At 36.0% G+C, this 15,242-nt stretch overlaps 1 protein-coding gene across 7 annotated transcripts in view; it reads right to left on the bottom strand.

The window, feature by feature from the left end:
- Positions 1-5,514: 5,514 nt before the first annotated feature.
- Positions 5,515-15,242, bottom strand: part of SNX7 (sorting nexin 7) — a 98,576-nt gene continuing 88,848 nt past the window's right edge. For 4 of the 7 annotated variants that reach the window (XM_027114437.1, XM_027114438.1, XM_027114439.1 and 1 more), the window contains one exon: positions 5,521-5,934. In XM_027114437.1, coding sequence (XP_026970238.1) covers positions 5,857-5,934 — 78 coding nt within the window. In that variant the 3' untranslated portion in view covers positions 5,521-5,856. Of the gene's footprint in view, positions 5,935-10,778; positions 11,827-15,242 lie in introns of those variants that run through there. The other 3 variants (XM_027114435.1, XM_027114440.1, XM_027114436.1) reach the window with 2 other exon arrangements.

Here is a 15,242-nt window from a genome sequence, read left to right as displayed (position 1 = left end):
GCAGCCCTCTTTGTTTGGAGGATGAACATCTAACATGGGGTCTGAATGAAAGCTGCCATCTTCCTTTGGCAGTAACCTCCCTGCCTGCTGTAATTTGTATAAAAGTGAGAACCTGACCTAGAATATACTGATAATAGCACCCTGGCTCCATATACTGATGATAGCACCCTGGCTCCCAGCTGCAAAGATTGGCCTGGGGCAGGGATGTGGGGAAGAGGGAGTTGGCTGTATCCCAAACCACTTTCCTGGGGATTTTCAAATGAATTGAAGCTGGAAGGGAAGAGCTTTTTCCTTCCTAGCAGCAGAGCTGGGGACTCGTGAGCCAGGAGTTACTAGGAGACATTAATCTAGCCCATGATTCCCCAACTTCAGCGACCTTGCATTTTGGGTCAGACAGTCCTTTGTCGTGGGGGGCTGTCCTGTTTATTTTAAGATATTTAGCAGCATCCCTGACCTTTATCAACTAGATGCCAGTGGTACCTTTACCCATAATGTGGTTTCAAAAAATATCTCCAGACTCTATTAAATGGCCCCCATCTGAGAACTACAGAATGAGTCTCATGTATGAGCAGGACTAGGTGGAAGTGAGGTCAACCTATTCGAGCAAAGTAGGAGATAAAGACAGAAGCAGAAATAAACCTGTTCAGAACCAGGTATGCCCAAGTGTACCCTTTTCCTTTTTGGTTATGTAAGTCCATCATTTCCCATTTTTCTAAAGTAGTTTCTTTCTTTTGTCAGGTGGAATAAGAATTCTGAAACAATATCAGAAAAAGAGACGGGAAAACTGGGCCAAAGGCAATAAAAATAATCAATCAATAATAGGGTTTGATCAAGGCATAGATTTAACTGTGAGTTTTGAAAAAAAAGAACTTATAAACCTGTTTAAAGCAAAGAAATTGATTATGAAACAGACGGTCAACAGCACGAGTAGAATCCTAAGAGTTCCAGAGTAATATAAAATTATCTTCAAGGTAGTAGTCTTGGGATGAGGCATAAGAAACGGGGAAAACACATTTATTTGCATCTTCTTGAGATTATACACATGTCCAGTGATAATTTCCTATTTAAAGTGTGTGTCTGTGTGTGGTTCTCTAAAAAAGGAGCACATACTGTTTTCTAGTCAATCAACTGCCAATAATAAAAAGAGAGAAGGGAAAGTACAAACTGTGAACCAGACACGTTAAGTAACATCCCCCAAAATATCTTAAACCTGAACCCACTGACTCTAAAATTCACATGAGTCAACCTCTATGATGATGACTTTCACCCAAGTACAACACAGGAAATAAGTTTCTTTCTTCCTAGGACTTTAGGTCAAAACAACAGAGAAATTCATCATTAATGTTTCCCCTTTGAATAGCCACTTGAGGCAAAAAGATTTCAAATTCCCCTCCAGGTAACTGGAATGAAAGGAGGGAATGGAATCCTTAGAAAGAAAGAAACAGTATTACCTGGTTAGAAGCAATTGTACAAGATGGACTTGAACCATTTTCAAAATGTGCCAAGTCTATCACCAATTCCATATAGCAGCTACTGGCCTGTCTCACTTGAAATCCTTGTCTTTTTGTAAAGGCTATGTACCAGGGGGGAAGGTAACTGAACAGCAGGAAATCTGGTTTTTTGGGAAGCAGTTATTGAAAGAAGGCACGTGTGGAATGAAAAGTACCTATCAACTTTAGGGTAGATCTTTCCTTTAAGTAAAAGTCAAATGTGTTATTTTGTTGTTGTTAAATCTTTTTTTATGCTAAGGTATCCAGTAATCATATTTTCATATCACTAACAACCCAACCACCACCTCAGCACACATCACAACACCAGTTCAAGAAAGCTACACCAGGAGTTCCACTTCCAGGATGACAATACAAGGAGCTCCGAGGACCCATTCCCCAGCAGTGAAAATTATAAGACATAGTCTCTTCAGCAAATAGTACTAAGACAACCGTATATCCTCATGTAAAAGAATGAAATTGGGCCCTTTCCACACATCATATGCAGTAATTGACTGAAATTGGCATCAAAGACCTACATCTAAAAGTTAAAACTCTCTTTAGAAGAAAACATAGATCTGCATAACCTCTGATTTGGCAATGGCTTCTTGGATATGATACCAAAAGGATAAGCAACAAAAGAAAAATACACTAAACTTCACCAAAATTTAAAACTTCTATGCTTCAAAGTGCATTATCAAGAAAGTAAAAAGAAATATTTGCAAATCATAATCTGATAAGGGATTTGTATGTAGAACACATAAATAACTTTTACAACTCAATTATTAAAAATGGGCAAAGGATCTGAACAGACATTTCTCCAAAGGATATATATAAATGGCCAACACACCCAAAACAAAAGATGCAACAGGAAATGCAAATCAAAACAAGACACCTCTTCATCCATTAGGATGACTACAATAAAATAAAATAAAATTTAATTTAATTTAAAAAATAATAAGTGCTGGTGAGGCTGTGAAGAAATTAGAACTCTCATACACTGCTGGTAGGAATGTAAAACGGTGCAGTCACTTTGGAAAACAGTCTGGCAGCTCCTTAAATGGTCAAATACAGTGGTGATATGACTCAACAATTCCACTCCTAGGTATAGGCCCAAGAGAAATTAAAACATATGTTCACACAAAAATTTACATACCAAGTTTTATAGCAGCATTATTTATAATAGCCAAAGCTGAAAACAACCCAAATGTCTATCAGTGAAAGAATAAACAGATAAATGGACACATACACACACACACACACACACACACACACTCCAGAATATTTTTGGCCATAAAAAAGAATAAAGTACTGACAAATGCTACAACAGGAATGAACCTTGAAAACATTATGTTAAGTGATAGAAGACAGTCACAAAAAATCACATATTATATGATTCCATTAACATGAACTACTATCTAGAATAGGCAAATCTATAGAGACAGAAAGCTGATTAGTGGTTCCTCAGGCCTGGGGACATGGGGGAAGGGGTTATGGATATGGAGTGTTAACCAAAAGGTATGGGGTTTCTTTATGAGGTGAGATGATGAAAAACCAGAAGCAAAGTAAGTAACTATAAACAAGAAAATGGCTGCACAAATCACTACAGATTCAGACTAGGAAGTACTGTGCAACCGTTTAAAAATGTATAAGAGCTATTCTTGACTTTGAAGGATTTCCACAAGATATTGTGAAGTGAGGAAACAAAAGGCAAAATAGTATGTATAATATGACTTCATTTTTATAAAACAAAGCTAAAAACTGTGTGTGAGGGAGTGTGTATGTGTGTGTAAGTCTGTATAGGATACTATGAGCATAGAGCAATGTAAGAAAGGATACATATTAGTTAACGTGTGTAGCCTGTGTGTGTGTGTGGTGTATACGTGGGATAGCAGTCGTGGATAGAAAGGGGGAGAGAAGCGAGGAAAGGCATACAAAGCTAAAGTTTTGTTGAGATATAATTGATATATAACATTTAAATGTTTAAGGTGTACAACATAACGATCTGGTTTATATATCGCAAAATGATTACCATAATAAGATTAGTTAACATTCATCACCTCACAGATACAACCAAAACCTTGACAAGAACTTTTATGATCTATTCTCTTGTCAACTTCAAACACGCAACGGTATTAACTATCTTCATCATGTTGCACATTACATCCCCAGGCCTTATTTATCTTATAACTGGAAGTTTGTACCTTTTGACCACCTTCACCTAATTCCTCTACTCCCACCACCACTTCCCTCTGGCAGGTGTTCTAAGTTTCTGTATCATTTAACACCCTGTGAGTTGGAAATTATTATCTCTACTTATTATCTCCACTTGAGTTCAAGATTATTATCTCCAGATGGGGAAATGGAATTTGGAGTGGTTAAATGGCTTGGAAAACAATACGGTTGGGGCCATCCTGATAGGAAGGACTCTCACCCAAAATTTGTTTTGTATGTCAAGACCGGCGACGCCATGAACACACCAACAGGGTATGAAAAGGTTTATCACTCATATAATGAGGCTTCCTGGGGAGAGCAGGGCTGGCCTCTCAGGCTGTTTGAAAATGTCTTGAGACCTGGGAAAGGAGACTGGCTTGGGGTTTTTATGATGGTTAGAGGGTGAGCCCCTGCATGCTGGGAGGAGGCTGTATGGTTTGAACTTCCTGTGAGTGCCGAAAGAGGGAGCACTCTTTTGGCCTTAGCAGCTTGTCCAGACATGGGGCAGGAGAGGAAAAGGGAGGTGAGGCTTAAAAACTGTCAGCAGGGTGGTGGCGCAGTGGTTGAGAGTCCGCCTGCCGATGCAGGGGACACGGGTTCGTGCCCCGGTCCGGGAAGATCCCACATGCCGCGGAGCAGCTGGGCCCGTGAGCCATGGCCGCTGAGCCTGCGCGTCCGGAGCCTGTGCTCCGCAACGAGAGAGGCCACAGCAATGAGAGGCCCGCGTACCGCAAAAAACGAAAACAAAAAACAAAAAAAAAGCTCTCAGCAGTCAAACATCAAAAAATGAAGCCAGGGCTTCCCTGGTGGCGCAGTGGTTGCGAGTCCCTGTCGCACGGGTTCATGCCGCGGAGCTGCTGGGCGTGTGAGCCATGGCAGCTGAGCCTGCGTGTCCGGAGCCTGTGCTCCGCAACGGGAGAGGCCGCAGCAGTGAGAGGCCCACGTACCACAAAAAAGCCAGATTCTTTATCACAAATGGTTTAAAAATTGTACATGCCACTATTTAAGAAAAATGTTTAGTTTTATATTTATATGGTGTTTGTGTATCTCTTGTTTTAGTTAAGATAATCTAAATGTCTAGTTTGTGTGTGTGAGATACTTAAGAGCTAGTAACCAAATGGTACTTAAAGTCATACATGTAACAGGCATGACTAAATACCTCAAACTTTACTCAAAGTCTTGAGAAATATATATTTCCAAAAATTGCCAAATATTAGGATAACCAATACATTCAATTTTTAAATGCAGCCATAAAATGAATATAAAATTACTCTGTATGATAAATATTACTAGAATGTAAGCCTGGAGAATGAAGTGAGTGTAATGTGTCTTTATCATTATCATCATAAGCACCTGCAATTGTGCCTTACAAAGAGTAGACCCTTAACAAATAAATGGGAGAACAAATTTGATAAACACTGTGTACATTAAAAAATAAATCTAGATGTGAATTGTGAAGAGTATGTAAAAAAAAAATACCAAAAAAAAGAATAAATTTACTAGTGGGAAAATGACTGTATAAGGAATTCTAAATAGTAACTCAAAAAATAATTTAAATTTATCTTGGTAATCTTTAAACAGTTACTTAACTTTTAATAAACCAACTTTTGAAGTTATCATTAATGTTTAATAATATTTAATCATTTTTGCATATTTACTTTGAATTCCTAATATCAAAGTAAATAGCATTTCAGAGAAAATTATGATGAAATAATGGTGAATACATAGGATAGTTGTTAACATACATTGGATTCACATTAGAATCTGCTTCAGAGGCTTGAGCTACTAGTAGAAAAAGAACACACACAAGTCATTTCATATTAAACTTTTTATTAAAACTGAATCTTTACAATATATTTAAAATGACATGTTCCACAGACAAATATTTAAGAAAAAAACTTTTTAATGTATAATTATTGGTATACAAATTTAAGAACATAGTTAAAACTAAGCTAAATATTTATATGTATATATATGTATATATATATCCAAATTCATATGAATGCTCTGGAACACCTGAGTTTTAAGTTGTTGGTTTTCCAGATAGTGTGAAACACTTTTCGTTCATTTTAGAAAGGACCCAGCCCATCCGGAAAGAATAACTTTGGTTAACCTTGGTTATCTCCCAAAGATCACAGAGAAGTCTTCAATGCGATTACGATTTATCTTCAGAGGCTTCTTCCAAGTGGAGATCTGTCTGTGATGTAAGGAAGGATTCCCATGTAGCAAGGCACTAAATAATGGAAACACACCATGAGGAGGTCAACAGTAGTTCACTTTCACTGTTAGAAGGATTAATAAATCCTTACGTATCTGTTCCTATAGCAATCTGCCCTACTCCTCTCTCCCACAGGCTTGCCAGGATCCCTGTCATTTTCTACATATTTTAATTCTTACTGAGGGAAACTGTTGCTAAATAAGAGGAAACCATAAGAGGTTAAAAAATTAGCATGGATTAGTTTGCTGAAATAATCCACTATTCCCCCATTGTCAGGATAGAAAACAGATCTATAATAAACTGTAGAGGGAAAGATGGACCATTTGGATCTGAGGGGGCAGGCATTAAGCATCTAGACAGAGGAGTAGTGATACAAGCATGGCTTAATCAGATTTGAATCCTACTATATCAAGTGTGAGTTTGTGCAAATTGATTAATCTCTATTATAGTTTCTTCAGCTATTAATTAGGTTAATGACAATACTTACCAGTAAAGCAATCGTGAAAATTAAATTTACATAACCTGTATAAATTTCTATGCAGAATGCCTGGCTCAAAGTAAGTACTCAAAAAATTAGCAATGATTATATTATGATGGTCTGCTGGGACTAGGTGGTGAGATAGTCATTAATGTGCCCAGGAAATGAATCAAGGTGACCTAATTGATATCTACAGAACAAAAGAGAATATGTATTTTTTTCCATGTGCATATAAAACATTTACCAAAACACACCATATTCCAGGTTATACAAGACATCTCAATAAATTTAAAAAGAATCAAGTTATATGAGGTTTGTTCTCTGAACATAATGAAATTAACTTAGAAATCAGCAATTGAAAGATATCTGAAAAATCCCCAAATATTTGAGATCTAAACAGGACACTTATAAATAAGCCCTGTGTCAAAGAAGAAATCAAAAGGTAATCTAGAAAGTATTTTATTTTAAACTGAATGAAAATGAAAATACAATGTATAAAAAATTTTGGAATGCCACTGAAGTAGTACATAAAGAAAAATTTATACCACTAAACACCTTCATTAGAAAAGAAGAAAGGGTCTTAAATGACTTGAGTTTCCACCTTAAAAACTAAAAAAGAACAAATTATAACCAAAGTAAGCAGCAGAAGAAAAAAACCAGAAAAGATAGAAGTGTGACTCAATGAAAGAGAAAAACAATGAAACCAAACATTGAATCTTTGAGAAGATTAATAAAATAGATAAACTTTTAGCCAGACTGTTCATAAAAGAAGAAAGATGACACAAATTACCAACTGTTAGGAATGAGAGAGGTGACATCCCTTTAAATTCTACTGAAGGAAAAAAAGAAAATATTATTGAAAACTTTATACCTATACATTTGAGAACTTAAATGAAACCAATGAAAAGATACAAACTACCAAAACTCACTCTAGAAAAAACAGATAATTCAAATGAAGTTGAATTTGTTGTTAAATATCTTTCCACAAAGAACACTTCAGGCCCAAATGGCTTCACCAGTGAATTCTACCAAAAACTTAAGGAAGAATCATATTAATTCTAACACAAACTCTTCCAGAGAACTGGAGAGAAAGGAATGCTTTCCAACTTACCAAAGACATTACAAAAGAACAAAACTACAGACCACTATCCCTCATAAACATAGATGCAAAAATTATAAACAAAATTTTAGCAAATCAAATCCAGCAATCTATAGAAAGAATTATATTTCATGACCAAATGGAGTTTATCCCAGGAGTGTAAGATTGGATTAATGTTCAACTATCAATCAATGTAACTGACTGTATTAAATGTAATTTATTATCATCTCAATAGACATGGAAAGACATTTGTCAAATTACAATGTTCATTTCTTACTTTAAAAAAAAAATTCTCAACAAATTAGGAACAGATGGGAATTTCTACAACTTGAGGAAGAACATCTACAAAATACCTACAATTAACATCATATGGAGAAATGCATTAAATATTAGCAGTTATTAGTATTTTCTTTTCAATGCCAGGAAAACAATTTTTAATTCAGCTTTATAGATACTCAAAAATCTCCTTCACCAAATTTTGAGTATAAAAAAGAAGGAAATACAAAAATACCTAAATACAGATAATGTTTAAAAATCTATCCACAACATTTACAAAACAATGAAAACTATGAACTGGGATTGAAGGGCCCATAGAGAACCATGGTTCACCTTTGGAAAGAGTCCTGTTTCCCTTGAGAACCTGATTTCTGGCCTCTTCTGCGAATCCATACGTTATCTACTATGTGGTAACACTGCAGGGCAGGCCAAAGCAATTACTGCTTTCAGGAGATATCATATCTTTTTGATAACTCTGCCAAACTATCATTTAAAAAATCTTTGAACATATGCAAGGTAAAATTCAAAGTAAAAATCTGAGCAGTCTGCTCTATTTAGAATTACTGTCAAATAAGGGATCCAAATTGCACGAAAGATGGTATTAATCCTAATGTGATGAAACTTCTATCACTGTCATATTCTTCAACTCTCCTAGTTTAGTAAATGTCTAAGGAAGATCAGCCCTCCATGCTGATTAGTGTTGTGAATTAACATTTTCATTTCTAAAGCAAATCCTAAAAATGACAGTGAGACATGGTAAAAGAAACAAATTAGCTACTTAACTATCTCCCTACCATCCACCATACGAAAGGCAGAAAAACAATTTACGTATTTTGAAATACAGATTATAGAACACTAGCACAGAAAATCAAGAGAAGTATCATGACAATGGCTGAATATCTATATGAATACTTGGTCAGGCATTGTAATGGTTATTTTATCACATATTACCTTCTTTAAACCTCACAGTGACTACTATGAATCTTATTTTATAGATGAGAAAGCTGAGGATCAAACGGTTAAGTATGTCTGTGATATTACAAACCTGATAAGAGGTATAGCCATTCATTAGCAAATGGAAAATAACCAATCTCTTGAATGACCACCAGGATACATGGATACATTTAATAAGTCACTGGCCCATCAAGATGAGACATCTTTTTTTTTTTTTTTTTTTTGAGACACCTTTCTTTTATATAGTGGAAGAAGGACCATTTTGGAGGGCAGGTGAGTAAAAAAAATGCATAATTGCAGGGGGATCAACTTTTTTTAAAAAATAAATTTATTTGTTTATTTTGGTTGCATTGGGTCTTTGGTGCTGTGCGCGGGCTTTCTCTAGTTGTGGCGAGCAGGGGCTACTCTTTGTTGAGGTGTGCGGGCTTCTCATTGCGGTGGCTTCTCTTGTTGCAAGGCACGGGCTCTAGGTGCATGGGCTTCAGTAGTTGTGGCGTGCGAGCACACTGGTTGTAGCACACGGGCTTAGTTGCTCCGCTGAATGTGGGATCTTCCCAGATCAGGGATCGAACCCGTGTCCCCTGCACTGGCAGGCAGATTCTTATTCACTGTGCCACCAGGGAAGTCCCAAGGGGATCAACTTTTAGGAAAGAGTATATATGCAGGTTGAGTGTGTAGAAATTGATTCCTTACATACCTCTTGGAAATTTTTATGTATTTCCAGGAGTATGTATACCCTTTGAAGATGACTGAGTTAATACATGCCAGGAATATAGTAAGTGCTCAGTAAATGCAAAGACCATAGAGAAGAAATGTACTTTACTACTGATGCAAATATGCTGCTCATCATAAACACTGCATTTTTCAATCTGAATATTCATCAACTGACATCCTGGTTTCTATTGATCCCTAAATTTGTTAATGTTAGGTTTTGCTATAAAAGCCTGATCCCCACTCATGTTGCTGACCATCAGATTTCTGGATCTACAAAACTGAGGACATGCTCTGAACTGTGTAGCTCCTGAAGCTACCAATCTTCTTTTGGAATTTTGATAGCAGATTTTTTTTACTAAGTAAATATGTTGACTGCCTCCTCCTGCCAATGTTTAATATTAACCTATTACCTGATATGTTGCTCATTTACCCAGTTAGTGTACATAAATCTATTTTAAAATAATGAATGGTAATCTCTAAAACTCCTTAAATCTTTTTAGTCTTTCTTGGATTTCTGAGTATGAAAAACTAAGTAAAAACTCAAGAAATGGATTATTTATACCACATAAATAGTTTGGTTCAGTATTCACTGCATCCAGGACTGTGATAATTGGAGGATATAAAGAATCATCAAAATGACAACAACAAAAAATCTCAAAATCTAGTGTGAAACTTCCTTATAATTGTAAATTATATATATATATATATATTTTATTTTTTTGCAGAACGCGGGCCTCTCACTGCTGTGCCCTCTCCCGTTGCGAAGCACAGGCTCCAGACGCACAGGCTCAGTGGCCATGGCTCATGGGCCCAGCCGCTCCGCGGCATGTGGGATCTTCCCGGACTGGGGCACAAACCCGTGTCCCCTGCATCGGCAGGCAGACTCTCAACCACTGTGCCACCAGGGAAGCCTGTAAACTATATTTTTAAAAAATGTATTTCTGCAGACTTCCCTGGTGGTGCAGTGGTTAAGAATCTGCCTGCCAATGCAGGGGACATGGGTTCAATCCCTGGTCTGGGAAGATCCCTCGTGCCATGGAGCAACTAAGTCTGTATGCTACAACTGCTGAGCCTGCGCTCTAGAGCCTGCGAGCCATAACTACTGAGCCCACTTGCCACAACTACTGAAGCCCGTGTGCCTAGAGCCCGTGCTCTGCAACAAGAGAAGCCACTGCAATGAGAAGCCCACACACTGCAACAAAGAGTAGCCCCGGCTCACTGCAACTAGAGAAAGCCCATGTGCAGCAATGAAGACCCAACGCAGCCAAAAATAAATAAATAAAATGAATAAATTTATTTTAAAAAAAGAAAAAGATGTTAAAACAATTATTTGAAAAAAATATATTTCTGTTATTTGGCTTCTCACTGTTTTCTATCAAGAAATTGATTTTTTTCCCCACTTTTAAATCATTATAATTAGTAAAGCAAACTAATATCAAAATTAGAGTAACAATCAAAAATACCCAGTGTCACGGGTGGCCTGACCTTCAATCATACCCATCAGCTCATTCTAGTTTTAGATTCTCATATTGTCATAAGAGAATCAACAACAATTCCCCTTCTAGTTGAATAATGTATCATGATTTTCCATACACATTATTTTATTTGATACAACAATACTTTGACAAACTCAAGTAATTGCATCTTATAGTTAAGGGAACTGTGCTCCACTGAGTCCAGCACTCTTTTCTAGTGCCCCACGCTTCCACTGCAGTAACAGTAAGTCCATAAATATGTTGAACATATTTATTGGCAGGATGTTGGGTGACCAAAAAGCAAGTTGATCACAAATCCTCGTTAACTGAGAATGCAGTGCACACTTTTTTCCAGGTGGCTCCAGTTTTTAGACAAAGACCAAAAACTGTAGCTTCTCTATAAAGGGCAGGACTGGGAAAGAGGCTGTACTGTTAGAAAAGTGAGCCAGAACTAGGGTAAACAGGTCTGACAGGTAAACAAAAGCCCTTTTGTCCCAAAACACATTCTTAAATACTTCTCAAATACACAGACAGAATAGAAAATAAGTTTTAATTCCAAAACTCTTCTTGAAAGTAAATCTCTTGCTACCCCAGTAAAGTAGTGATGACATTTTGCCATTAGATAAGGTAAATGTCTCTTTAGTTCTCGTAAGTAGGTAGTGATCACACAAGCAGATATGATCAAGTGTTCTAAAGAATGAATGATAACAAAAATGGTGTTTCTGTAGATATAGCTTCCAATGAAAACTTCCACATTTAAGAATCAATATTTTCTCAAGATGGTGGGATATGAAGAGGTTCTGTTCCACAGTCTGACTTCAGGCAAATCTTTTCATTTCTCTGGGCCTATTCGCCCATTCATAGAATAGGGGGGTTGGACCATGTGTGTCTGTTAACTTTCATCCTAGAACCTAAAGTGGCCAACACAAAAATAAACAAATGCAACCTAATTATTAACTTAAAAGCTTTTGCACAGCAAAGGGAACCATAAACAAAACGAAAAGACAACCTACAGAATGGGAGAAAATATTTGCAAATGATGCAACCGACAAGGGAATAATCTCCAAAATATACAAACAGCTCATACAGCTCGATATCAACAAAACAAACAACCAATCAAAAAAGGGGCAGACCGAAGATCTAAATAGATATTTCTCTAAAGAAGATATACAGATGGCCAAAAGGCACATGAAAAGATGCTCATTATCACTAATTATAATTAGAGAAACGCAAATCAAAACTACAGTGAGGTATCACCTCACACTGGTCAGAATGGCCGCCATCAAAAAGTCTATAAATAATAAATGCTGGAGAGGGTGTGGAGAAAAGGGAACCGTCTTACACTGTTGGTGGGAATGTAAATTGGTGTAGCCACTATGGAGAAGAGTATGGAGGTTCCTTAAAAAACTAAAAATAGAGCTACCATATGATCCTGCAATCCCATTCCTGGGCATATATTTGGAGGAAGCCATAATTCAAAAAGATACATGCACCCTAATGTTCACTGCAGCACTATTTACAAGAGCTAAGACATGGAAGCAACCTAAATGTCCACTGACAGATGAACAGATAACGAAGATGTGGTATATATACACAATGGAATATTACTCAGCCATAAAAAAGAATGAAATAATGCCATATGCAGCAACATGGATGGACCTAGAGACTATCATACTAAGCGAAATAAGTCAGACAGAGAAAGACAAATATCATATGATATCCCTTATATATGCAATCTTAAAAAAAAAGATACAAATAAACTTATATACAAAACAGAAATAGACCCACAGACATAGAAGACCAACTTATGGTTACCAAAGGGGAAAGCGGTTGGGGGGTTGGATAAATTAGGAGTTTGGGAATAACATACACACATCACCATATATAAAATAGATAACCAGCAAGCACCTACTGCAGAGTACAGGGAACTAGACTCAATATTTTGTAATGGCCTATAAGGGAAAAGAATCTGAAAAAATATATATATGTATGTATAACTGAATCACTTTGCTGTACACCTGAAACTAACACAACATTGTAAATCAACTATACTTAAATAAAAATTTAAAAAATGAAAAAAAAAGTTGGCAAATGAGATCACATACAATTTGTAAATATGCCTTGTTCTATTTGGCTTGACACAGTGTGGAAAGGCATCAAACATAACATTTTACCTCTCCCCTCTGTATTTGATATTTATAAGGTAATTGTCACTATAAATAATTTCCAAAGGTAAGATTCAGAAATACATGAGAAATATTTTCAATTACTACTACTGCTACTACTACTACTACTAGTTTACATTTATCAAAACCTTATTATGTGCTAGGCACTGCATTAAGAACTTAACATATATTTTACTTATTTATTTACTTATCTATCCAGCAGCTTTCAAACATATTTTCTATATTGGCTATTTCGGGCTCAAGTAAAATAAGTAGTGACTTAAGGGATAAACTAGTTGAGACTCCTGGAAAAGTATTTATGAGTATAAAAGCTTCAAAATGATTTACTTTTAGTGACTTACTGGGAATACTGAATTTTGCTTCTAAGACTTTCCTTTCATCTTTCTTTATTCCATTATATACATACAAACATATGTGTACATATATATTTTAATACCAAATAAAGCTGATGTATATACTATTATTTTTAGCACTTTATAGATAAGGATGCTGAGGTCCACTGAAATAAAAAAAAAGTCTTCAAGGTCTCTGAGCTTAAAAGTCACAAGTTATGCCTGTCCAAAGCCCATGCTCTTAGCCACCAGATGATAATGCCAACATAAAGTTTGATATCTCCATAGGTAATGCTACCACACTGTTCATGGAACAGCTAATAGAAAACCTAGTCTCATCCAAATTATCACATAAGTCAAATTAATAAAATATTATCTATATATCTCTGCTAATAAAGTAAAATAACCATATATTTGCCTAAAACAATAACAATGATATCTATTATTATAAAATGTAATAAAAGCCAAACCTTACCATGTACCCCTTTTTAAACCAGAAATTTCCATATTAAGTCAAAGTTGTTGTGCTTCTAGTTTTCCTACTAATCTAATTAGGTATCTTTTAGACAGTGCCATAATAATTGCATCTCTCTTAATAAATGAAAACTGAGAAATATGACTGAGTGTCCTTTACGTACTTTAATGCTGTCTCAAATGATCTTGGGCACAGACGACATCACCTACATTTGAGGAAACACTGAAGCTCAAATATGTAAACATCTCCATACTAGGCCAATATCACTGCAAAATAAATTACATTATAAAAATTGTAGGCCATGCCTAAAATGAGGGCAATGGAGTGTGTAACATTTTAGTAATTGTTTTTTTTATCATCTAAACCTAAGATCCAAACAGTAATGAAAACTTTCAGGAGCTGCATATTTAAACATTTTTCTGAAATGTAATCGATCCAGAAAGAAATTAGAGATTATGTTACAAATGGAAAGCAACTTCTATTATTTTGCAATGGCTCAAAATTATTCATTAAATTTCATTTTTGAAAAAGTCTAAATTCAGAATAACCTGCCAACTTATAATTTGAGAAATGTCAATAACTTCAAAATAACAAGACTTGCATACTTTTTTCTAAAATTACTTTTACATATCTCTCAAGAACATAAGTAATAAGTTTGGATTTGTAAATACTGCAAATACTTCAATGACTGCAACAGAGTTAACACAAAAAACTCATTAGCTACAAACGCCATCTTGTGGTCCATTTAAAAACTAATTTTGTAGTATTAGTCTGTAGATCTCTAACTCAAGATCTGCTAAAGATAGAAAAAGCCTTAGATATGAATAACTCCACTTCTGTCATTGTTACATGTGGAAAAATTGGGGCTCCAAAAGATCTAATACATTGGAAATCTTTATAGAAAGAATATGAGAGCCAAATTTTCATATCTTTTCAACTCATACTTTTCTATACCATATCATCATTGTGTTTTAGCAATAACAAACCAATTACATGAAGTTTGTCCAGTTTAGTACCCCAGACACTTCAAACACCAAGCTTATCTGTGTTTGCTTATCAAACATGGAAATACAACAAACTAAAAAAAAGCACATTTACTTTCGGATTACTGGAAAACTATCAAGGCACAGCTATGATGCTTAACTACATTATTTTAAAGCATTTCACACATGTCTTCTAATTTTATTCTCCTAAAGACCTGTGAGGGATGTGTGTGGATAGGGTGTGGAGGAAGAGGAGGACCATCAGTACCACTTTTTTTTTTTTTGCTGTATGCGGACCTCTCACTGTTGTGGCCTCTCCCACTGTAGAGCACAGGCTCCGGACGGGCAGGC

Source organism: Aethalodelphis obliquidens, unplaced genomic scaffold (assembly GCF_003676395.1).
Source record: "Aethalodelphis obliquidens isolate GAN/ISIS:26980383/991018 unplaced genomic scaffold, ASM367639v1 scaffold13, whole genome shotgun sequence".
NCBI classification, from domain to species: domain Eukaryota; kingdom Metazoa; phylum Chordata; class Mammalia; order Artiodactyla; family Delphinidae; genus Aethalodelphis; species Aethalodelphis obliquidens.
Note: the sequence above shows the minus strand (reverse complement) of the source record. Positions and strands in the feature narration are given on the sequence as shown.